The 25,447-nt window shown below is 42.9% G+C and overlaps 1 protein-coding gene across 2 annotated transcripts in view; it reads right to left on the bottom strand.

The window, feature by feature from the left end:
- GATAD1 (GATA zinc finger domain containing 1) overlaps nucleotides 1-25,447 on the bottom strand; it is a 129,349-nt gene that overhangs the window by 11,398 nt on the left and 92,504 nt on the right. For both annotated transcript variants that reach the window (XM_069211637.1, XM_069211638.1), the window contains 2 exons: nucleotides 24,980-25,039; nucleotides 3,486-3,669 (listed from right to left, as the gene is read on the bottom strand). In XM_069211637.1, coding sequence (XP_069067738.1) covers nucleotides 3,486-3,669; nucleotides 24,980-25,039 — 244 coding nt within the window. The remainder of the gene's footprint in view (nucleotides 1-3,485; nucleotides 3,670-24,979; nucleotides 25,040-25,447) is intronic.

Raw genomic sequence — 25,447 nt, 5'->3', positions numbered from 1 at the left:
TTAGTGTCTGCTGGCCCGCAAGCTCAACACTTTATGGTATTGTATAATTTATATTATACACCTGCTAAGATTGCGAGCTGGGGCAAAACGGCGGGAATTATGTGTCCACGATGCGGTTGCCCGAAAGCAGATCTCTGTCATATGTTCTTTCAGTGTGTAAAACTGGGAAGTTTGATTACTGGGATATCCGATATATTGAAGAAAATCTTGAAACAGTCTATCTATCTGACACCTCAAATGGTTTTACTGGGAGTTGATCATTCAGTCTGCAATAGTCGAGATAGATACTTTCTGTTCATAGCAATGTCAGTATTTCGTAACTGCATAGCATCTCTGTGGCGTGATGTTGATCCCCCACGGTTCAATCAATGGTTTTCACAACTCTTATCTATGTATCACCTGGAGAATAGCCTGTATGAACTAAAAGGAGCAGCGGCCTGTAAAAGATTCACTAGAGCTTGGGCACCTCTCTCCGTATGGCTCTTGGGCCCCGAGAACGTGCCGACTATATAAGTAAATTTATGAGATTCCTAAGAGTAGAAACTATCATCATTGACTCTTGCTCAGAATGTTTGCTTCACCTGTACGACAATATTGATGTATTTATGCTTCTTTTTTTTGCTTTTTTTTCCTCTTTATTATTGCAAACATGTAACCCGCTGCGTGTCCTAAAAAAAAAGGAAGGTAGATGTTTAACAGATCAAAAGGGGAAAACTACAAAAAGGGGAAAACTACAAAAAAGGGAGTTACGAATAAGAAAAAACATGCTTACAAACATCGGAAAGATTAACACAAAAGGAAACGCCTCAGTAGGAAAACTGATCCTGTAATATGCATACATGTGTAGGTCTTGATCTATCATCTACTTGGTTGATCTTTGAAAAGTAGAAATAAAAGGTCAAAAAGATATGGAAAGAAAGTCCCTTTACCAAATGCCCTGTCCGAGCCTGGACACACTCTGCCTTGCCAAAGAACCAGTTGTAAACAAAAAACAATCCTCATTCACCTTTTGGAGGTCCTGGAGAATGATAGATTGTTGCCTGCCCCTTCAGACTACTGCCAAGGGGAGGGATTAGAAAGGAGCGATATTTATTGTTTTACCCTCATGCCATTAGCAAGGGCGCTCTCTGTTGGTCCACTACCATACCAAGGGGCATATTTATACTCTGTTTGCGCCGGAATTGTGTCGTTTTTTTTGACGCAATTCCGACGCAAAACTAACTCCATATTTATACTTTGGCATTAGACGCGTCTAGCGCCAAAGTCCATGGAGTTTGCGTCATTTTTTAGCGTGGACACCTACTTTGCGTTAATGATATGCAAGGTAGGCGTTCCCCGTCTAAAAAAGTGACTCCGAGGCATGTGTGCCGTATTTACACTCCCGGGCAAAAATCACGCCCGGGAGTGGGCGGGTCAAAAAAAATGACGTCCAGCCGCTTTTGCGTCGTTTTTTAGCACCTGGTCAGGGCAGGCGTTAAGGGACCTGTGGGCTCGGAAGGAGCCCAGAGGTGCCCTCCCATGCCCCCAGGGACCCCCCCTGTCACCCTTGCCCACCCCAGGAGGACGCCTAAGGATGGAGGGACCCATCCCAGGGAACATAAGGTAAGTTCAGGTAAGTACTTTTTTTTTCTTCTTGTGGCATAGGGGGGCCTGATTTGTGCCCCCCTACATGCCACTATGCCCAATGACCATGCCCAGGGGACAGAAGTCCCCTGGGCATGGCCATTGGGCAAGGGGGCATGACTCTTGTCTTTGCTAAGACAGGAGTCATTTCAATGGGGGTTGGGAGTCGAAAAAAATGGCGCAAATCGGGTTGAGGCGATAATTTTGCCTCAGTCTGACTTGCCCCATTTTTTGGCGCCCAAGCTCCATATTCCCCTACGCCGGCGCTGCCTGGTGTACGTCATTTATTTTGACGCACACCAGGCTGCGCCGCCGGCTAACGCCGGCTAACATCGGCTAACGTCATTGAATAAATACGGCGCCCGCATGGCGCTTCAGAATGGCGTTAGATTTTTTGACGCACAACTGCGTTGGCGCAGTTGTGCGTCGAAAAGTATAAATATGGCCCCAAAAGTGCTTGCAGTGGAGAGAGGGAGGGGAGGGGAAGGTTGGGAGTGGCTCGGGAGTTGTTGTTGTGACCACTCCCCCACCAAACCATGCTAAAGATTGGTGAAATCCGAGTCAGATAACAGCTGCACCAGTGTCCCATGAGGATTTGCCACAGAGGAACCTGTCTGTTAGCTGTACTGGCCCTTGTATACCATAAAATAAATAATGGGACAGGTAAGGCTGTCAGCTGCCCAGTGTACCGATTATTTTTTTCTGCAGAACTCCAGAGCAGACATTTGCTGTTCACAGATCTCCTTTAATGAGCATGATGGCCTGGGGGCCATTAATGTTGAATGATGGATATTAAAGCTCGTTGCTGAATGTACTTTGATATGGCTGAGTGTGCTCATACTCCCAGATTAAAGTAGTCAGACTGCCAGCCCACGCAAAACTAGATTCAACGAACAAATGAAAGTTAAGTGGAGCTTAAGGTTAGCAGGAGCACTGACCTCTTTCAACCTTAACTTCACCATAAATTAGGGTATTTAGGGTCAAGCGTGCAACGCGCTCTGCCCCTGGTGTAATCTCTCTATGGTCTTTTAACAACGCTCATCGGTTTGGTTGGTTCGTGGGCTTGCCTTTTAAAATTCGCTTGATTTTATGAATGAAAGGCATGCACATGTCTTGCCTTTTCTGGTGTTTAGCCATCCTCAAGCGCACTGGCAAACTACTGAAAACATACGAGGCTCCATGTTTTCTATATGGTTTCTCGACTACTTTTTCTTTTTATTTTGTAGGCAGCTCGATCTTGCTGGGCAGTAATCGAGCGCTTCTCATGACATCAACCCTGTTACATGGATAATTGCACTTTTGCCAGTTACATGGATAATGCACTTTTGCCGATATGTTTGACTGCGAGTGAACTGTTTCCTTTTGTGTGTCTGCTTTGTGCTCATGGCGGCAGGCTCGCTTATGTGACACAGTTTTACTTTTCATTTTATGTGGCAAGAAAAGTCAGGACAGGAGTTTAAAACGGTAATAGCTCTAACTCAAGCAAACGCAAGACCCATTGCATATTTGGCTAGCTGTCTAATTATCCTCCTGGGAGTCTTATAGACCTCACCAGCAGCAGAGGGTCTACAACTACACTATCCATTTCCTGCTACACAGAAAAAAGGGGAAAACAACAGGTTGCAAATTAATTCCAACTGTTAAAGAGTGCTACTATAAAGAAAAGGCATTATAGATGTGTATGGATACCTGTAATAGTTATGCATTCAACATATCATTGCTTTCCACAAAACTATTTTCCACTGCATGTTCTTACAGCCACATTTGGTAATTTTAAAACATCATTTACTGGAGATTATAGACAAAATAGACAGCATAAAGATTAACCTATGTTTTTGTACATTTGGAAATCTACACGTTACCTATGATGTAGGATGCAGGGTCAAACTGGTCTTTTGGGCTGGCCAACGTCGGAATGAGCCAGGTTAGTGCTGCACTTTTTTCACAGTACTGATCTTGAATAAAACCCCTTATCTGGGCATAATATGCTTTTCCATCCTGTTCGTCAGTCACTGAGACAACATCTCCAACCTGATAATACATGCCCTGAAATAAATTTACCAGTAGTTAATTGATTTGTGATTCACAAATGATCACACTTTGCTACAAGTTCTGTTCACTTCTGTATGGTACACACTCATACATGTTTAAGTACAAATGAATGAAGGATCTTTTAAAGTTTAAAAAGAAAAAGGCACTTGCGTGTGACCACTTATCAAGGGAATCTTAGATAAATTTGCAACTTTGGAATATATCACTGATAGTGCTATTTTCTGCAAGATCGATCATTTCAGGTGATCCCTAACAATTACGAGTCTTCCATTTTACAACTGCTCTGCTGGGTGATGCAGAGTCCTACACTGTTAGATATCTATGTTTAGCCTTTGGCGACATTGTAAAGGCTCATGGCTTAACTCTGTTCTCACACAATCTGATAATGCGTAGAATGTTGTTACTTTTTGTGCACAGAATGGCACGAGTACTCTTAATCTCAGTCTCTGCCTTGTTGAGGTCACTGGCTGGGTAAGGAATAACTGTCTTAAATTGAATGAAAATAAGACTGAGGTCCTAGTAGTGGGCAATCAGCCTCAATTGTAGTGTCCACAATGGTGGCTGGATGAACTGGGGTCCTGTTCAACCTTTGGCACTGTGGTTAAAACTCTGGTCTTCTGGATGGTCTCTAAGCTCACCCTGGACCACCAAATTAATAAGGTGGCAGCCAGCTGTTTTGGTTCACTCAAATGTCTGAAGAACATTCTCTGGCTCCTCCCCTCCTCAAAGAACTTATGTGCAGTCTTTGATGATCTTCAGATTTGATTATGGAAATGTTCCCTATTTAGGCACCAATAAAAAGGCAGTTAATAGGTTTCAGATTGTGAAAATGTGGCAGTCCACCTTCTTGGTCATATTCATAAATCTGTCTACTTTCATTTACACACACTCCATTGGATCCCCATTAATAATTGTATTACATGCACAAGGATTTGCATGGCTGTGTTCCTTCCTATTTGAGTTTGGTGTTTGAGCCATACATTTTTCAGTACGCTCTTCGTTCATGTAGTCTGAACCTTGCAGTAAGCCAGGCATTAAAATCTCAAGGCAAGGTGGGAGGTCTTTTGCCTTCTTAAGCTCCACCTTAAGGAACACCCTTCTTCTGAAGCTACACATTTGTGCCGGTTTTGTGGCGTTTCGAAAGCCATTGAAAACTTGGGTATTCTAATTTTGCTGCTTGCCATCTGCTGCTTACTCAGAGCCTGAAAACCCAGTTGTGGTAGCCATGCGCTCTACAGAACACTGCATGATCCCAGAGCATTTTTTCAGAAGAATGGTTAAAAAATAAAATAAAAATCTTGCCTCAATTATAAATAATGTCTGGGCAGATGCAGCACTGTATTTCTATTTCATCTTTTGGTAAAATAAAAAAATAAAAATAAAAATATAGAAAAAAAAACTAGACAATCAAAAAAGGTTGCAAAAATACAGTGGCATCGCTGCCCGACTTTTTTTTTCTTTTCTTTTTCAAACAGTTAAGAATTAGCACGGCTAACCATGATCGGCCACGTATCAGCTCCCGTCATGCTCTGTGGCTAGTTCAATGAGCACCGCAGAGGGAACCGGAAGCAGCGGATGCGCTGGAGGCAGAGACATGGCAGGGGGTTGTGGGGGGGGGGGGATGGGGGGGTGCAGGAGCCGGGAGAGACTGGCAAAATGCGGGGCACCAAACCCCTCTTAAAAGGAGATCATATAGGGCTGTAGGCTGCTAAAGACTGCCTGGTTGAGAGCACTAAGTACACAGATACCTTGTTTAGCTTCCTCAGCTGACAGCTGTATTGCGTATGGTCTAATTCTACAGTGCAAACTTCGCTCCTCGCTGATCTTTATTGGGAGAACCCCTCCTGGTGGCTCTTTACCCCTATCCCCCGCAACAAGCCTGCAATAAACCCTAAACAGACACTATTCAGATATAACTACATAAACACAGGGCGTACTGGACATAAGGCATGTCCCCCTTCAGGGTAACATCAGAGCCCCCTTGTTATATTGTCAGAAGCTCTGGGTGATCACCGAAGTGGCCTGTGTAGGCGCAGGTACGGCTTGTGGCCCCCAAGGTGCAACTTAATAGAAGGACATATAGGGTTCAGTGTGCAGTATTTATTTAACAATCTAAAGGTCCCCCCAAGATGCACAGAAGAAGGGCCGCCCTACACTGAAAACTGTTAAGACAGCACGGATTGCCAAGGGCAAACGCCTCGCACTCTGACAAAATGATGAACGCTGAGCCAGGCACGAAAGCCTCAACAGAGGATGATCCACCCCTCCTCAGCTCCCAGTCTAACCCTTCCCCCGATATTGACATTACAAAATACTGGCAATTGTACTGTACTAGACAGAGAAGCGTCTTGGTCAGCATCAGGGAAGCAAGCGACTTTAAGACGCCTGCAGACTCTGGACAAGGTCGGACAAGAACTAGGTCGTCAAGAGCACAACAGTGAATTTGCACTTGATATCCATGATAGTCAGGAGACGTTCTAGGTCACAGGGAGCTGTATCCATTATTTAGTGGTGGGAGCAGAGAGCTTAAAGAAGTTCTCACAGGGTCTCAGACAAATGACTACAAGTCAACATCTAGAAGGGACAACCCTCTCCCGACAACTCAACTGTCTATAGGTGCCTGTGCTCTTGAGGCAGGAACAGAGGACAGCTCCCCTATTTCCTGTACAGGGAATGGGGTCTCACAGCTCGAACATGTGATAGTGCAACCACACTGCCAAACTCAGGATGCAAGAGTCAAGGGATTAACTCGCTCTACCACGGAAAGTTTGCTTCTCCAAATACTAAGTGAACTAAAAATCGTTACAAAGTTCACAGGAAGAGGCGAATCAGAAGACTTAGGCACAACTAAATCTGATAAGTAATAACATGCAGCAACTTAATACTCGCATTAAGGAGGTGGAGCAGCGAGTCTCAGATTTGGAAGACGGACGGATCCACCTGAAACCATCAATATCCAAATGTCAAGCGGATCTGGTAGACCTGCAGTGCTGGATAAATGATATAGAAAATCGCTCTTGTAGATCTATATTAAGGTTTACGGGGGGTCCGGAAGGACGCGAAAATGGGCAAACTGTTACAAGCCTTATTACAGACATTCTTCCGCAATATGTTCTCCCAGAATTAGCTGATACAAATCAAGATCTTTCTATAATACATGCTCTTCGAGTGCCTGCAGTGCAGCCTTCTAATGCAAAATACCTTCGAAAGATATTGGTGAACTTTGGCGATTTTCGCATCAAAGAACTTATTCTTCAGCATGCGATTAAAAATAAAATATACTTAGTTCCAGGGGACTTCACCTTTAAGATCTTCTCAGATATGTCTGCAGCCGCCGGCCGGAGAAGGAGGAAGTTCAAGGAAATTATACCCGAAGTTCAAGAAGCCGGAGCCTCAGCAGGGCTCGTTCAGCAATCCAAGCTTAAAGTTTTTTTTAAAGGACGCTCCAATATACTACAAACAGTTGACGCAGCTAAGACCTTGCTGTATTCCATATGAAATTTAGAAGGCGAGGGGGTGGGGTAAAGGGGGTATTCGCAATCAGTGATGAACTCTGCTTCCATAACTTTTTTTTTTTTGTACAATATTCAGAGCATTTAAATGTAATTCATCTTAATTCCCCTCTGCAGCCACTGGCGATTGGATGCCATGTCACGGCGCCTATTTGGGGGAGGGAGATTTGGGGAGAGGGTCACGAGTAGGTAAGAGGGGTGGAAGGTGGTCCCGGTTTGCCCACACGGGAGGGCTCCAGGTGTAGGCCACTAAGGGAGAGGGTGGGGTCTTCAGTGATGTAGGGTGGTAAAGGGTGGGCAGGGGCCGTTGGGGGATGGAGGAAAAAAGTGATCCTAACGCAGAAGAGGAAAAAGCAGCTCTGGAGAAGTAGGTGAAGTAGGTGAGGAATGATAGGCAATCGATTTATGAGAAATGGTAGCAAGATTCGGTTGAACTGCTGTTGTGGACCTAAGGTGATTAGATGTATCACGGATCCGGGTGTTTCTGCGAGGGAAGCTTCTGGGCACATATGGTCTTCGCTTTCCAAAGTGATGAAATGGCGGGCCCAAATTCCAGATTAAGAGTTGTCTCTTGGAATGTTAACAGGTTAAATAACAAGAGGAAGAAGGGTGCAATCAAAGAGTGGGTTAAAACAGCAAAGCCCTCTGTAATCCTGTTACAAGAAACTCATATTCCAGTCAAAAACTTACAGGAATTCGTTATGTTTGGAAGTTGGTTAGGGTACAAGGGATTTGCTGCGGTGCAAGCAGTTCATAGGGGTACCACAGTTTTTTTTAACCAAAAAAAACTTGGTGCCCGAATATTCAACGCTAATAGTGATAAAAATGGACGGTGGTGCTGGGTAAGTTGTAAAGTGTCTATGGAGAGATTTACTTGGAGTTTTTATGCACCGCTGGAAGACGATCCAGAGCCGTACAAGGAGCTCTTTCAATCCCTTTTGCAAATTCCAGGCAAAGTGATAATTGGTGGAGATTTTAACTTTCTCCAGAACCCATTTATTGATTCTTCGGTCAAAGGGAAAAACAATCTAAACCAAAGGTTTTTTGGAACTATCTAAGAGTTTTGGCGCTATGCGACCCTTGGGGGTCTTCCACACCTTATAAAAGAGATTATACATGTCTCTCCAGCCGATTTAAAAGTGCTTCTCAAATGGACTTTTACCTGATAACGAAATCTCTTCACTTTAAGAATCAGCGTTCATTGCAGTCGGGCCTCTCAGACCACGCTCTGCTGATTTTGGATATATCACTAAAGCCAGAACGAGATACACTGCAATCCAAAAGGTGGATATTTAACCAGCTACTTCTTCAAGAGGAAGGCTGGGTACAGGTCTGTAGAGATGAAGTAAAGGATTTTTTTTTTTTTTATCAGAACCGGGACTCTGCCGCTTCGAGCATAGTCTGGGATGCATTCAAAGCTTATGTAAGAGGCCTGGTGATTGCACAAGAGGCCGCAAATGGGCATTGTGTTAAACAGCAGAGCTCGGTTTTAGAAGACAATGTGCAAAGGAAATTAGATAAATATCTTAGGTCCCCCACGGAAAATATTGAGAAAAAAATAAATAAGAAATCACTATCAGGCCAAACAGGCTCTTTCTGACCAGTATCTTGGTAGGGCGGAGAGATCGTATCAGACCTACCGGGAGAAAGTTAATGGAGAGTCATTTTACGGGTAGGTTTTTAGCATGGAAAGCCCGGGACCAAAAGGCAAGCAATACGATTCACGCCTTGAATTGTCCAACCACTGGAGAGTGCAACATGGAATCTAGGGCAATGGGAGAAGTAATGTTCAAGCACTATAGACTTATTTATAGCCAAAGCCATCCCATTGACTTAGCGGCTGCTAGGATTTTTTTTTTTTAGGGAAATTAAAGTTTCCTACTATTTCAAAAGAAGATAGGGAAGCCCTCTCCCGGCCGTTTACAAAACCAGAACTTTTGGAAGTGGTCAGACACCTCACGAATGGGAATGCCTGTGGCCCGGATGGCCTCCTGGCAGAATTCTTCAAGATTTTTATTGATGTCTTGGCTGACAGTTTCTTGCTTTTAATTAATATGTTAAAAGGTGGGATGATACCAAATTCTTTCCACGCTGGGAGCGTAGTCATTTTCCCCCAAAAAAAGAAAGATAAAGTAGATCCAAACTCCCATCACCCAATTATGCTACTAAATACCGACTATAAAATTATTATGAAGCTCATAGCTCTTCGTTTCAATATGATAATCACCTCTTTAGTCCATCCAGACCAAAATGGGTTCACTGCTGGAAGGCAACTTGCAACCAACACCCATTTTTTGGCTGAGGCATTAGATTATTTCACTGTTAATAGAATCCCTGCTGTCATTCTTTTATTGGATGCAGAAAGGGTCTTTGATTTACTGGTATGGGATACACTGTTTGAGATTCTATCTAGATTTCAGGTCCCGCCCCAGATCTCCCGGCTGATAAAAAGGATATATCAAGATGCTGAAGCAAACATCATAATTAACTCGGCAAACGTAGGCAAAATACTAGTCAGGCGAGATACCTATCAGGGGTGGCCCCTTCCACCCATCTTGTTTGCCTTATTTATTGAATCCTTAGCTATCGTAATTAGAAAAAATGATCTGATCTATCCCCTACTTGAGCAGATGGGGAAAATACAACTGTTTGCAGACAATATAATTATATTCCTGGATGATAAAGTTCCCAGGAGAAGACTTTTGAAATTTTCGCTCAATTAGGGGGGGGGGTACAATGTGAATAGGAAAAAAAAATGAAATTATACTCTGTGGTTGCTCTTCCAGTAGATTACTTCCTAAATTGGTGCCGTGTGTAAACTCTCGGCCTAAACGGTATCTCGGAATCCACAATAGAAGATTTGTACGATCTTAATTATGCCCCCCTGCTCCTTAAAACTCAGACAGTACTTACAAAGTGGGGGACGCTCAATCTAACTGTTATAGGGAGAGTCGCATTGATTAAAATGGCAATCCTGTCAGTGTTTATTTTTTTGTTTTCTGCCATCCCCTGTGTTTTAACTTCTTTATTTTTCAGAAAATTAGACTCCATTTTTTTCCTGATTTACCTGGCAGGACGATAATGCACGCATTGCACTAAGCACCTTATTTGCAGATCAAGACAAATGGGGTTTGTCATTTCCTAATATGAAAAACTATTTGGCATTTTTTGCTCAATACATGGCAACTTTCAAACCTGCATCGGCCCCAGGTAGCCCAATCTTCTAAATCTTTCGTGATCTAATATGTAGAGAATATGGTTTGCGGGATTTAATACTCCTGGTGAAATCCCTGAAGAAAGTACGGTATAAGATCCTCAGGTGGTTTCTCAAGAAGAGGTCAGATTTTTTTTTCAAAGATATATAAGTCCATATGTGAATTTTTTTTACACATCTATCTGAATTCGTGACGAGGTCTGGCTGTAGGCTTAGTTGGAAATAGTTAAGAAATGGGAAGCCACTGGATTTAGGAAAATTGGGGATTTCTTAAGTGGAGATGGATGGGAAACGCTTGTGAATATTGGGGCTGTCGCCCAAAATGATGTTCTGCTTCTGGGATCCTATAGCAATTTGCAGACTTGGACTGTGGTCAGATACGTGCTACTCAAAAGACAGTGAAAGAACTGGTTGACCCATCCGGGGGGCAGACGAGCGGGGGAAATGGAGAAGGATTCTGTTCCAATTGAAAAGTCCCAATCTGTTTGATAAAGCCACTAGGAAATGGGAGCGGGATCAAGAGTTAAAATGCACTAAGGGTATCTGGGAGAAAAATCAACAAATTAAAAACTTTGTCACATTGAGAGGTGCAAATTGGCATTGAATGCGTTTTTTTTTAAGTAAATGGCTGCTTTATCGCACACCGCAAGTTCTGGCTCGGATTCTTCCCAGCTATCCCAATTATTGTTTTCTCTGTCAAGGGGATAGAATAGAAAACTGGACTCATATTATAGGCACATGCCGTTTTATTCAAGAGTTTTGGGGTGAGGTGTTTAATTCTTTGCAAAAGACGATTCAGACGGAAATTGACCCCCCTCGGTGTGGCTAGGACCATTCATTTCATGTGTTATTTTCAAGCCCATTCCAATTTTCATTTTTACCTTGCCCTCACTAGTATCTTCAAGTTTAGAGGCAATGAGATGTTGGGCCGGCAATATGATAATAATCACAAAAATAATATACACAAAGTGGCCGCATTAGACTGTTTATGTGTGTTTTTATAACATTTGATGTTATTAAGAAGTATTAATATTTTTTGTAATGAGTATTGGTGTGCACATATATGTTGTGTGCATTTTTTGTGTGCCACATATTGGCAGGAATGTTTTTTTGTCTTTTGGGTTATGTAATTTGTAGTATCGTCTTATAGGCTAATGTGTGCCAGTACGACATTATGAGTGTCCATTAAGTGTTTTCATGCTTTTATGTATTTTTATTTCATGTTGTATCATGGATTATAATTGTGTGTATTAATATATGTTTTTTTGCATTCATTTTATTGCAGCCATGACGAAGTCTATCTTATGGCCAAAACGTGTTGGCTGTCTTTGCTGTAAACGTTTGATGTTTTAACCCGTTCTGTGCAGCGGACATAACGGTTACGTGCTGCGGCACAGTGCTCCTGTGCCGAGGACTTAACCATGACGTCCTCGTTCTGGAGCAAGGGTGAGCCTTCCTCCCCTACCCCTCAGGGCAGGGATGGATGGGGAATTCACTTCCCCTTCCACCCACGACACGCCTCCCCCCCCCATCTAATGACGTCGCAACTGCTCACGGACTTTATTAGAGGGTGCCGGTTGCGCTGGAAGCCATATACTTCCAGCACGCATTAGGACAAACAGGTAAGTTTCTCCACCGGCCGGGAGGGGAGGGATTCCCAACAAAGAGGCATCGGGGGAAAGGAAAGGGTTTTCATTTCCCTCGATGTCCCTTAGCACTCCTGCTGCCCGATCGTGAAGCGGAATGCCCACTAGACACCAGGGATTGTCATTTTTTGTGTATTTGTTTACGGGGACGCTCACCTTAGATGGACATATTATATTTGGCCGTTTCTGCCCCCCTTGGGGGCAGACTGGCCTATTATTTTTAGGCTGATCTTCCCCCAAGGGGGGGGAGGAGGCCTCTTGAGCAACGGTAGCCCCCAAGGGGGCCATAAAACTGTTGACCATTTCTCCCCCCTCCCCCCCCCCCCCCCCTTTGGGGCAGATCGGCCTCTTTTTTTGGGGGGGGGGGGGGGTCCAAGGGGTGGCAGAACCCACTTAGGCACCAGGCATAATGTGTGTTTTTTTTGTTTTGGGATGGGGGTGGGTTGTGCCACCCCCCCGCCCCCACCAGGGAGCATAGAACTGTTGGCCAGATCTGCCCAAGTTACACTTCTTAGAAAGGATCACGGCTAGCCGCAGAGTCACTGCTCAGCAGGTTGCTGGCATGCTTTCAGAGTTGTCTTTTGACCATGATTATGAGACCGACTATGCATCTGAGGCAGAGGAGGAAGTGAGAGATTTTGGCAGGGAATTTTCTGTCCAAGTGGAATCTTCTGATGATGAAGCCACTCTCAGTGCACATGAAGGGCCTGTTTTAGAGTAGGACACTCATGTGCCAATAGTGCAGCAGCCTGGAGCAGAAAGGTTTCCCATTGGAAGATCTGAACGCTGGGTTGCCCCAAACATGGAGCAGCCAGATTTGCCTGCCTTTACTGTTCTCCCGGGGTGTAGAGTCAATACGGAAAACTTTTTGCCTGTCGATTTCTTTCAGTTGTTTATGGACGATGTATTTTTGGAAGAGATTGTTGAGCAGACTAATTTGTATGCGGAGCAGTATTTGAGGGACAACGCTGCCAGACTTGGGCCATACTCCAGAGCTACCCAGTGGATCCCCACAAATTTGGAAGAGATTAAAATTTCTTGGGTTTGATTTTTTGATGGGGTTGATAAGGAAGCAGTCACTGGCTTCTTATTGGTTTACTAGTCCCTTGATGGCAACGGTTATATTTCCTGTAACCGTGAGTCGTAATCAGTATTTGTTTCTTCTTCGGATGTTGCATTTTGTTGACAATGCTCTAGCCTTGCCAGGAAATCACCATGATTCTGACTGTCTTTTTAAGATTAGGCCTGTCCTAGATCATTTTGTAGATCAGTTTTCAGAGGTCTGTGATCCAGGCAAAGAAATAGCTGTGGACGAGTCTTTGGCCTGCTCAAGGGTCGTTTGTTTTTTTGGGCAGTACATTCCTAGCAAGAGGACACGGTATGGAATTAAAATGTGTATGCTGTCTGAAAGTAGTACAGGATATGTGTATAATTTTCAGGTCTACACTGGTACGGATTCCAGTATTGACCCCCCCTTGGTTGTCCGCCCACTTTTGGAGTTAGTGTGTGGGAACTTGGTAGACGACTGTTTAACAAAGGTCACGATTTGTATGTAGATAACTTCTACACTGGAGGACACTGTTGCTTGTGGCACAATCCATTCTAACCGAAAAGGCTATCCAAGGGAGCTTGTCTGTAAAAACTTTGAGGGGACAGTGCAGTGCCTTGTAGAATGAGGAGCTGCTACCTCTGGAATTTGCAGACAGGAGGGATGTCTACATGCTAACTACCATCCATGATGAGAGTACTTCCAGTGTGACTGTTTTGGGTCAGATTGCCAAAGTGTGCAAACCTGTGTGCATTTTAGATTATAAGCACACGGGAGGTGTAGATAGAGTTGATCAGAGGTTGGAACCTTATACTGCTATTCGTAAGTCTTACGTTTGGTATAAGAAGTTAGTGGTTCACCTCTTCCACTTGGCAACTTTTAATGCATTTATTGTGTTCAAGGATAGTTCGCCAGAGCCAAAGATGACATTTGTAAAATTTCAGGAGTCCGTGGTAGAGAGCCTTATTGTGGTGCAACAGGCAAGAGTTCCTGGAGAAGCAGTGGTGAAGGATGTGGCTTGATAAAAAAAGATCGGCATTTTGCTGAGCACATTCCTCCCACGCCCAAAACAAGACTTTCCAGCTAAGTAATGGAGTCTGTGCCCCCAAGAGGTAGCCGAAGGGAGACTCAAATATACTTCCCAAATTGTCCTTCGAAGCCTGGGCTGTGTGTTGGTGGCGGTTTCAGGAGTTACCACACAAAAAAACAAAATCTGGGCAATACCGTGAACGTAAACTGCCTGTTCCATATGTTTAGTTTCTTTGTTGGCATTACTGTCATGTATTTAGTTAGAGCTTTTGTGTATGTAGTTTTGTACTTACTTATAATTAGTGGTTTCTTTGTTGATTTAAAAAAAAAAAAAAAAGTGATGGCGGTGTGCGTGGAGTGGCGCTTGGCTGGCAGTGTAAATAATGACTTGCTGTTGGCCACTGCAACACACTGCCAGCCAAACGCCAGTCCACACACTCCCATCAGCTGGTGTGATTGCTGTATCAGGCATGTGGGCGTATGTAAGTGATGGGCACTTGAGTAGCGCTGTCTATCGATGCAAGTGTTGTAATGCGCTGGGCCTGTGGCTGGCAGCGTGAATGGTCTTGTGCATGTCATGTATGAAAGGTGTGTGAATGGACTGTAAAGCAGCTGGTGCCTTGTCGTGGCTTTAGAGCTCACAAGCTGTGAGTCATTGGTTCAGTTTTTTGGCCTTTCAGTTATTAACAGTGCATGACTCACAAGCTGTGAGTCATTGGTTCAGTTTTTTGGCCTTTCAGTTATTAACAGTGCATTTCCTTTTTGTGAAATCTCTTGTTTTAAAATTTGATCTACTGAACCATCACTCACCCTTGTGCCAAATCCAACCAGTGTGTGTGGTAAAAATTACAAAACCTGCTCTGCTGTAATCAGGCTTCGCAGCACACCCGTGACACGCTAGGCGTCTCGGATGGGACCCCGATGATGAAGCATGCCACTAACTTGGTTGGTGGGTCTTTTTAACATAACCCAAGTGTGTTTTTTTTCAAATTTTTTGTGTTTGGAACATCACAAAAGTAAGTTGACACATCAAAATGATATATTACAAAACTACCTGTGTTTGGGGTGGCGGGCACTTATGTTTTTAGTCCTGGGTGCAGCCTTCATCTAGGGAAAACTACCAAACCGAGACATTTTTTTAAAACTAGACAGGCCTAAGGAGTCCAGGGAGGTGTGGCTTGCGTGGATCCCCCAACATTTTCTTATCCAGACTCAACAAACCTCAAAATTTGCTTAAAAAAAACACATATTTTCCTCACTTTTCTTTGTAGGCTCACTGCTCTGGCACAGATTTCCTACCACCCAGCATTCCCCTCAGTCTCCCAAGTAAAATGATACCTCACTTGTGTGGGTCCCCAAAGCCGGGTCAGCCTAAAGATGTATACAAGAAAAATATGTGCGTATCAACTCGCTGTGCTATCCCCTTAATCTCTACAGGTTTTTGGCCTTTTTCTGTTTCAGGCACCTGGGCCACCCACACAAGTGAGGTATCACTTATCAGGAGACATGGGGGAACACTGGGCAAAGGAAATTTGTGGCTCCTCTCAGGTCCCAGAACTCGGTCACCGAAATGTGAGGAAAACGTGTTTTTTGCCAAATTTTGAGGTTTGCTGAGGGTCCTGGGTAAGAAAACACTGGGGGATCCACGCAAGTCAAACCTCCCTGGACTCCCTCTGGTGTCTAGTTTTCAGAAATTCAGAAATGTTTGGGTGTGGTAGGTTTCCCTATATGGCTGCTGAGCCCAGGATCAAAAAAAATTAAGGAAGACCAAAAGAGATGATAAGGACTGTAGGGGGAGGAAGGATATACACTTTTGAATACAAGTATGACAAAGTGAAAGTACCGGGCGAAGGGAAGAGCGGACGAGATGAGACCACTTAAACCAGGTCTGTCAAAAGTAGTTGACATCCCTGGGGAGCAGCACCTCACATGAGGGGGCATCATCTACCTCCACACCACAAGCTCCACTGACTTTTTAGGAGATATGGAAAGATTACAATTGGGAGCCATAATCACAAGAAAAGAGCAAAAACCCAAAGGGTTGGGAGGAGATGGCAAAAAGAAAAAAGTGGAAGTCCAAGGAGTACAGACACGGTCGAAGAAGAGCTATTGCACATGTTGTTGGGTGCCCCACTCACACAGGAGAAAATGATGTAAATTGCATATCTGATGTTAATGAATTGGTTATTGTAAATCTACTAAGCTGTTCCCTCAATGTAAATGAACAGAATGTATTGAGCAAGGACTTGAGCTGTTGCCCCTGTCAGATGGGAGATTTAGTTGATGTTGTTGCCTATCTGAATTGGTCCACCCGCCTACTGAAATTAAAGGAGCATTTGAACTCCAACCCTATGTGGCCTATTGCATCAATTGAACATGTACGACCTCCAGCACAAACTGTGTTAGAGTTATGTGATTTACAACTGTTCATGTCTTTGCAGGACGATGAACAGGTTGATGTGGATATACTTAGAGATGATCTGGGTACTGTTGAAATAGTGCACATGGACAGTGGCCTGAAGCCCCGTTCCAAATGTATGCCTATGACCGATTTAGGGAAAAAGTAACAAAAGCTATACAAATTGTTGGAGAGACCCAGCAGTCAATCTCGCAAGAGTCAGAAATGACAGCACTGAAGGATTTACAATCAGATCAGACCATGGTTATCAGGGAGGCTGATAAAGGTGGGAATGTGGCGATAATGAATAGGAACAACTACATCCAAAAGATCAACTGAAACCTTGCTGACACCACCTGCTATGAGCATATTACACACAACCCCATTAAGGCCTTAACCTCTTACATTAACATGAGACTTGTTGATTGGTGTTTGATCAAGGATGATGAATATCATTACCTCTCAATCAAGGATCCACAGTTTCCCTGTATGTTCATATTGCCAAGGATGAACAAGGGTGTGTTCCCCCCCCCCCCAGGAGACCTATCATCTCAGGTGTATCTTCTCCCAGAGAACGTCTGTCTGGATATGTTGAAAGATTTCTACAATCTTTTATCTGTAATTTACCTGTATTTATTCAAGACAGTAAGGACATACTGAATAAGTTCGAAGTGGTTACCTGGTCACAGGCCTTAGGGCCTGACTAAGACCTTGGCGGATGGGATACTCCATCACAAAAGTGACGGATATTCTGCCCGCCATTTTACAAGCTCAGTAGGATATAATTAAACTTGTAATAAGGCGGACGGCATATCCAGTCTGCCAAGGTCATAATCAGGCCCTCAATGTTTGTAACTATAGATGTTCCAAGTTTATATGCTTGCATTCAGAAACATTTTGGGATCAGGGCGGATGAATCTTTCCTTCGGACAGACCAGCTGATCATCTCCAGCATATTATGATAGTGGAGGTGATGGCTATTATTCTGGCTTAGGGCCAATATGCCTCTCTCTGGACAGATTGCATTGTCTTTTGGGGTTGGGGGGGGAGGGGTATATCAATGACATCATTATGGTGTAGAAAGGAACACTGGATCATCTTTTGGAATACCACTCTTATATAAATGATAATCCATACAACACTAGACCGAGCATAAATCATAGTAGCACGAGGATTGAGTTTTTGTATATCTTATTCTTCATGGAGAATGACTCTATACACAGTATCATGTTTAGAAAGTCCACAGACTGCAATAGTATTTTTCATGCCTCCAGTGGTTCACCCAAAGTCTGTCAACAATAACATACAGTCTGGGGAGATGGTGCACATTCCATGGTAGCTCCAGGAAATAATTTACTGCCAACATTGGAAGTTTGAAATGTATATTCAGAAACAGGAGGTTTGGGGAAACATTTTTAAATGAATCGGAGAAACGAATAGAGCATCTGGCAAGGAATGATACTTTGAAAAAAGACCCAAAACGAGAAAGAAACAAGTGGAACTGTTTATCTTATATCACCCTGTACACCATCCCCAGTGACGAGATTTACAAAATTTTATGAAGGCATTGGGGTTTACTTACAGGGATCCTTGGGCTCAGAGATATGTCAAATGAACCCAAGGTGTCCTTTCATAGGGACCAAACCATAAAAAACTGGTTGTGTACCAGCTATGTGACTACACCCAATGGTGCTACATGGCTTCCAAGCCCGATGAAGGAATTGCACAGGTGTCAAGATTGTAACATGTAGATTTGTTAGGAAAAATTTCTAGTCATGGATTCTTGAACAGTTAAGGGCCATTTTCAGATGATTGCGGGCTACTTAAGTAAGCGCAGTGGACCCACACTCCATTTACATCATTACTCCACTCCACAAGATGTGTGGAGGGTGTCTTTATGCAGCTGAAGGCACCAACTGTAGAAAGTAAAGGTGGATTTAATATGGAGGTATTTTAGTAGGCCACAGTACTCTTCCCTTCTAATTACATAATGTTTTTTTTGTATGCCAGAGTTGGTTTAAGTTAGCACGGGTGGACACCACGGACCGGGTTTCACATTTGCATGTAGTTCTTCGTTTTCGTAGTTCCAAAATTCTATAGGTAGTTGGTATCACATGCTTATGATTTTTTCATGCATATAGCCCCTGTTGTTGCTATACTTGAGGACAACAGGGGTCGATGTCAGTTAAGGTAATGGTCATCTTGAAAACACTGGTGGCCGGTGAAGTAATCTGTCACAGGTGAAGATCGCTGGTTGGGTTTATATCTCCACATGTTGGCCATTATATCTGGGTGGTTGCACACTGATTGGTCTGTCTTTTTCACTGTTTCAACTTTGCCCTCAAACCAGTCCCTGTTATGTTGGTCTACAACTCGCCCACTTGATACTAACATTCACACTGGTCCTCATGAAACCCACCCTTTCATTTACAGATGCCCAGATGGGACGGATTGGTCTCTTTTATTCATATAATTGATAAATTCACCAGGACCATTTAATTGACTTACTGGTTAAAGGTTTTTGATGTTGGATGTCAGTAGAAGATCGGGCGTCCTTAGAAAATATTGGTGAGAATTCCTTCCCCGCTTCCTTTTCCTTTGTGGTATATAATAAATGGCCTATGAACTAATCCATCTTTGTCGTTTGAATGCCATGGATTATATTTCTTGTTGGTAGGTGTGAATAATTGGTCGGGTTGAGACTAATCTCCTGCACGGTGATTATAGTTGGATTACGAGTGGTGCTGTTTGCTGACCGAATTTAATCCGCAACTCTGATATTCAGAATAAGAGTGGCATTTTTGGGAAAGTCGTTGTTTGGAAATTAGGATACTGTAACCAAATGTGGTAGTTACAAATTACTGTGGTGGATGTACTGTTTCTATTAAAGAGGCAACATCGGCATGGACTGAGATTTTCAATACATACTTTTGCTTCCGGGGTTTGGGACACTAATGCTCCTCATTGTAATTGTGTAAGACTTTAGCCCCTACTGCTTCCTGTTGTACAATATCTATCACTACCCCATTGTCAATAAGTATGAGAATGGAACCATTTATTTAATGTATTATTTTCAAGCAATTTCCATTTTTACCTTGCCCTCCCTAATATCTTTATGTTTAGGGGAAAAGAGATGGTGGGCACGGAAATATAATGATAATAACAACAAAAATTATATACACAAAGTGGCCGCCTGAAACTGTTTGTTAGGAGTGTTTTTGTAAAATCTGATGTTGTTAAGAAGTATTAGTATTTTTATAATATAATGAGTATTGGTGTGAATGTTTATGTTGTGTGCATTTTTACATATCATTTATTGGCAGGAAAGATTTTTGCCTTTTGGGCTATGTAATTTGTAATATTGTCTATAGGCTAATGTGCATCAATATCACATGCGTCTGTGCATTTAATGTTTTCATGTATTTTTATTTCATGTTGTAACATGGATTGTAATTCTGTATATGTGTGTATTTATATATTTTTTAATTGATTGTATTGCAGCTCTGACAAAGCCCATTTTATGGCAAAACACGTTATCGGTCTTTGCTGTATACGTGTGATGTTTTAAGAGTGTAAGAACAAGAAAATATAGCAAAGAACTGGAGAATTTCTGAAGTCGAATGGAAATTCTTTGCGGACATGATGTTACTGATTGTGGTGAACCTCTATTTTGTATATAATGCTGGAGAACCATTGTTGGAGGTAAGTAAAATTTTCATTTCCAGTACTGGATCGTTGAAAACCCAGTAAGGGGGAGGGGGGTACCTGACCAGCTCTGCCTTGGTTGCATTGGTATCTCCTTTGAATGACTACAAAGCCTAAAGTTCCCTTTCCCCCCCAAGAGCTAGCCACCACAGAAGAGCTGCAGAATAACTCTGAATGGAAGCAAGTGCACTTCATTCCACATCAGATGATTCTGTTTTTCCATAATCACACTACTAGAGAGTTGTGAGGGAGATTAGAAAAATATATTTGGTGGGAAGCGTCCCATACTAGCTCCCTCGTTTGAATGACTAGTTACCACAAGAAAGTATGGGGTTCACCGATAATGTAGAGCTCTGTACAAGGGAGAATGACCGTGGGCTCCTGGACCTCTTTGGGTTCAGAGAATGCGTGGTGTGGGTGCCATGACAAGTGTAGGAGGGGGGAAAATTTCCTTTTACGGACTAGGTGGTCTCACACACTATATAGTGTCATGCTTCATCATTTGACCACCTAGCCCCACCCAGGTAGGATAGTACCACCTGGGCGGACTCAACCTTGTAGTTAAAAGAACGGGAGGGAGTGCGTAAATAAATTATATCTGGTGATAATGGGATCCAGCTACGCTAGGGGGATATAAAAGCACCTAGGCAGTTGCCTGTGTGTGATCTACACTTTAATGATGGTAACTGCTGGTGCGGCTAAAAACGGGGCGGAACACCACGGTGAGAACAAGGACTCACTGGGTCACCTCACTAAAAGTTGGCCGACATGTTTCTGCCCACTGCTAGGAGCCGTGAGAGGTCTTGGGGCATTCTTCAGTGCCTAGGATCCCTAACCATCAGGCTAAGTGCAGATAGGTAAACCTCCCCTCAAAATAAGGGGGGAAAAAACAATGATAATGTATTGATTGAGAGGGCCTACCTTAGACAAGGAACTACCTCGCGGTGGCCCTAATCATTGAGTCAACTAGCCTCAGATTCCAGGAGGGGGGAGTGTCTCCTTATAGTCACACTTACATCAAAGGAGGCGCTCGCTGTGCGCCTATCCCGACCCCTCGCTCAAGCGGTCCAGCTTGCTATAGTATATTGGAATAACACCAGACTCATGACGATTTGTTAAGCGCTAGCAAGTTAAAACTTCTGAGACGCTGATATGTTGAAACATTACCACAGAACAATAGTTATGAGAGTAGTTAGTTAAGAAATATTTTATTAGTTAATCATAACCATAATTTTTATGAGTAAATCTTGTGTACGTCATTAATTGTAGAACGTTACCATTCATGTGACATCCATGTAAATAAAAAACAGATGTGAGAGCAGAGAGTAACAGTGTTCTTCTGCTGTTTTTAGTATTTTAAAAAAGTGGTGAGCAGCGAAACTCCATCTGATGAGAGAAGTTGTGTGATCATAACGTGACCAGGTCTTGTGTGCCTTCACTCATCTCTATCCCTCTTGTGCTTTTTCCCCTGCCCATCATCTCCTCAGCACATTCTTGGATGTCTTTGGCATGATTGAGTAGGAGATTGGTGGGTTCCACATTGTTTCCACAACAACATTCCGATATACAAGATAGTCAAAATTTGAGTCTGGTGGGGTGGGATGTTTGGAAGGGTTGTGTGAAAATCTGTGCATTACTTAAGGGCGATAATTAAACACAACTATTGATCTGAGGTTATTTGTGCCCATTCAGGATTCCCTGTGTTGTGTGGTTAGGCAGCAGGAGCGGCATGTCACTGGTTGTTGGCAGGTGTCTACCTTTTAGACAGCCATTATTACCCTTAAATCCCCCTCCAGTTTATTAACGTTGCTGATAGTTCTCTGCAAGTCACTGTTGTGCCTGGTGCTGATTAGACATGGTGGACGATGCTTTGCTCTGATGTTTGCAAAGCCCAGCTCATTGTGGGTGCTGAAGGACTCTCATGGATTTTTCTGTGTCCATATCTTTTTTGACTTTCTCGAAAATGTCATGCAATTGAAGTCCATCAAATAGGAGACCAATTAGGTACTTCTGGCTTGAAGAAAGACAGAGCAAACCAGGTACCTTAACAATATACTTGCGTTGATCTGCCCTGCATCCAGCGCACTTCAAAGTCATACATTGAGGATAAAGTGTTTTAGAAGTTGTTCCACCTCTTCCCACTAATAACGATCATGCCACAGTAGCAGCACCAACTAAATTTGAGATGCGCCATTGTATGAATGCTCCCAATGCAGCGTGTGTCCATGCGGCATCTATTCTCTTGTTCCCCTTGTTAGGAGGCAGATTATTCCCTGTGCCCTGCATAATTGCTCTTTAAAGTGATAATGTGCATGAAAAGAGACCAGTGGGATATGCCCCTGAGGGAACAATGGGTCAAGTATGGGGGATGATTGCTCCTGCTGTTACGGAGTCCTTAAAGTTTTCGGCTCAGCACTTCAACAGTTATTTAAGCATTGGCAGGGACTGTATGGTGTGCTCAATTTTTGAGTTTTATAAGAAAGAACTCCTCCTAATTAAACACATTATGGGGGGCAGTAGATCTATTACAGCATGGTAACCTGAGGTGTCATCAGGTGGGGAGGCTCTAACTGGATAGGGGTCTAATGTGGAAGGTGTGGTGGTGGAAAGTTGTCTGGTCTCCTCTTGGGAATGGGAAAGGTTTTAATTTACTCTGAAAAAAGCTTCTGCAAATCAGAGTTTTCTCTTCTTACAAGGTGTCTGAATGTTTCCTGGGGTCAAGTTACTGTACAGTCTGTGACCGGGTCTAAATAAAACTGTCTTTTGCCAGGTATCAGGCTCCTCCCCCTTCTTTTGTGTTTGGAATCAAGGACTACTTGGTTTCGGTGCAGACCTCAAGCTCAGCACCTTCTCCCCCTTGAGAATCAAAAGACTTCGAGGATGACTTTCAACATGGAACAAACTTTCACAGTGAGGGCACCACTGTCTGTGTTGCTTTCTTAGAAGAAGGTTGATTAGCTACAGAATTTTCTTGGAGGTCACTCCCCTGAGGGCGAATCCTCTGCATCTGCTTCAGACTGGTCATCAACATCTATGTCAAACCCAAGGAGTAGTCAGTCCAGGGTGCAAATGGACATTCTTCCATTCCGGGCTCATAGAAAGACGTGAGAATATTGGTGGGAATTCATTCCCTGTTTCCTTTAACTTTGTGGTATATTATAAATGGCCTATGAATTAATGGACATTCTTCCATTCTGGATTCATGGAAAGACATATGTGAGACTCTTTTTCTTATAGATCTCAGGGCTAACAAATGTGCCTTCCCACTCGGTTTCTGAGCCAACTCCTTCGATCTCTTTGGCACTCTTGGTAGAGGAGAACTCTGGAGTTTTGGCACTGTGTTGATAAACAATTCACCCACTTCCTATCCTTTCAGTACCAAATGCTTTTATCAGAGGAAAATGGATTACATGCCATTCAGGCACTCTTGTTTTCCAAGGGACTACAGATTACAGTCCTGGCACTGATGCAACCACTGGAATTTGCTATTTGCATGAGATGCAGAATCCAAAAGGTGTGTTCTCCATGCCCTCCACCGCATTCTCATAGAACCTTCATCTGAAGCAGTCCTGAATTTTCACTGACAAGGTTCTCTTCAATGCCTCAGCAGAAGTCTTTGATTTCTGGAGAAACCAATGTTTTAGAGTCCTAGTTTTTTTGTGCAGCAGTAAATGAGCAGCCAAAACCCGTATGAACTTTGTGGTGGAAAAAAACACAATCTAAGCAGAAGCCTGTATCCTGGTGAATTGTGGGTCTAACGAAAGGGATCACGAGTCAAAACCCTTCTTTGAACAAAAAAAAAATAATAATAATAATAATAATAATCAACATCTGAGCCCAGCACTAAATGTGAGGAGTTTGCACAACATCTGATTTGCCAACACTGGAGCTCACCTAGACGAATCTGAAAGCTTCCGCTATGCTCAGTTGCATCACTGGATGATCACAAGGGAAAAAGCAACAAGAAAAAGTAATGCTTTTGAAAAATGGTTCTGAATAGGACTACTAAGGGATCATATCTAAATTCTATACCATCCTAAAAGAACATAAGCATGTCTATCAAGTCTCATACAAGCATAGAATGGAGCTTTGAAAAGATTCACGCAAAAGCTCAAAACAGTGGCACATGAGACTTTTTAAATATACTGGCTATGTAAAGATTTATTGGCAATGTAACAAAATCGTTTGAAATTCAATACTGTATGGAAATTATTGCCAGACTATATATCAGAAGAGCAACCCAGTCCTGGCTTCCCCACCATGCCCCCAAGTACTGGACCTCTTTGATTGATTCTCTTGAATATTCCTTGCCTAGTACCAAAAAAGAAAGTTTAAGTGGAAAGGGCAACTGTGTCCCAAACTGGGTGGTTATGGTTGTGCGCTTCCCACAAATTACCTAGTTTATTCAGCTTGAGGAAGGCTTTTCTGTTTTTAAATGGAGCAGAGGAGAGAGAGGTTTCTTTAAGCGCGCTTCTTTAAGACAAAACATTTATAGGAGAAAAATAGAATTTTCCCAAATTACACTTCTCACAAAACAGTTGTGTGAGTATTTCAAACTGTTCCCAATAACAAGTGGTAGATACAATTGCATGCAGGACAGAAGGGAGAAAGCTGGAAAAACATTTATTCTTCTTGAAATAATCCATCAAGACAGTTTTACGCTTCTATACTGCATCCTCCATTAGATTAGACTTATCGTGTCTCAAACGTTAAATTCTACTGTAGAATAAAAGTAAAGGAATGCATTCATACCTTATAAAAGATGGATTCAGCAGTAATTATGGTGGACACAGATTCTGGAGCTTTGATAGGCTACAAGGTAAACACAAAAAAACTTAAATGTACTTGATAGGTAGCTTTCACCTCCAAAATAACATTATATTTACTTCTTTTTTTTAAAAACAAAGATTACAGGGATGTTCTAGTTAGGTTCTGAATTTACTCGCACAAAACCAAAGAAATTCAGCAATCATAGCTAGAGGTATTTCAAGTAACTATGACTTGTGGCCTAAGGCAACTATAACTCGCGCCCCCGCTATGCACAGTTTTTTCTTCAATAATTTGACTTCCAATGATTCATTAATATTTTTATTGACATTATAAAAGTTGTCTTGAGTGCTGTAATATCTGGGGTAATTGGCATTGCACATGGAGGGCGCAAGTTATAGTTACTTGAAATAAATAACTGCTGAATTTCTGTGATAGTCCCTGGGGGTCCCC

This window comes from Pleurodeles waltl, chromosome 10 (assembly GCF_031143425.1).
Source record: "Pleurodeles waltl isolate 20211129_DDA chromosome 10, aPleWal1.hap1.20221129, whole genome shotgun sequence".
Taxonomy (NCBI): Eukaryota; Metazoa; Chordata; class Amphibia; order Caudata; family Salamandridae; genus Pleurodeles; species Pleurodeles waltl.
This window is presented reverse-complemented; position numbering and strand designations above follow the sequence as displayed.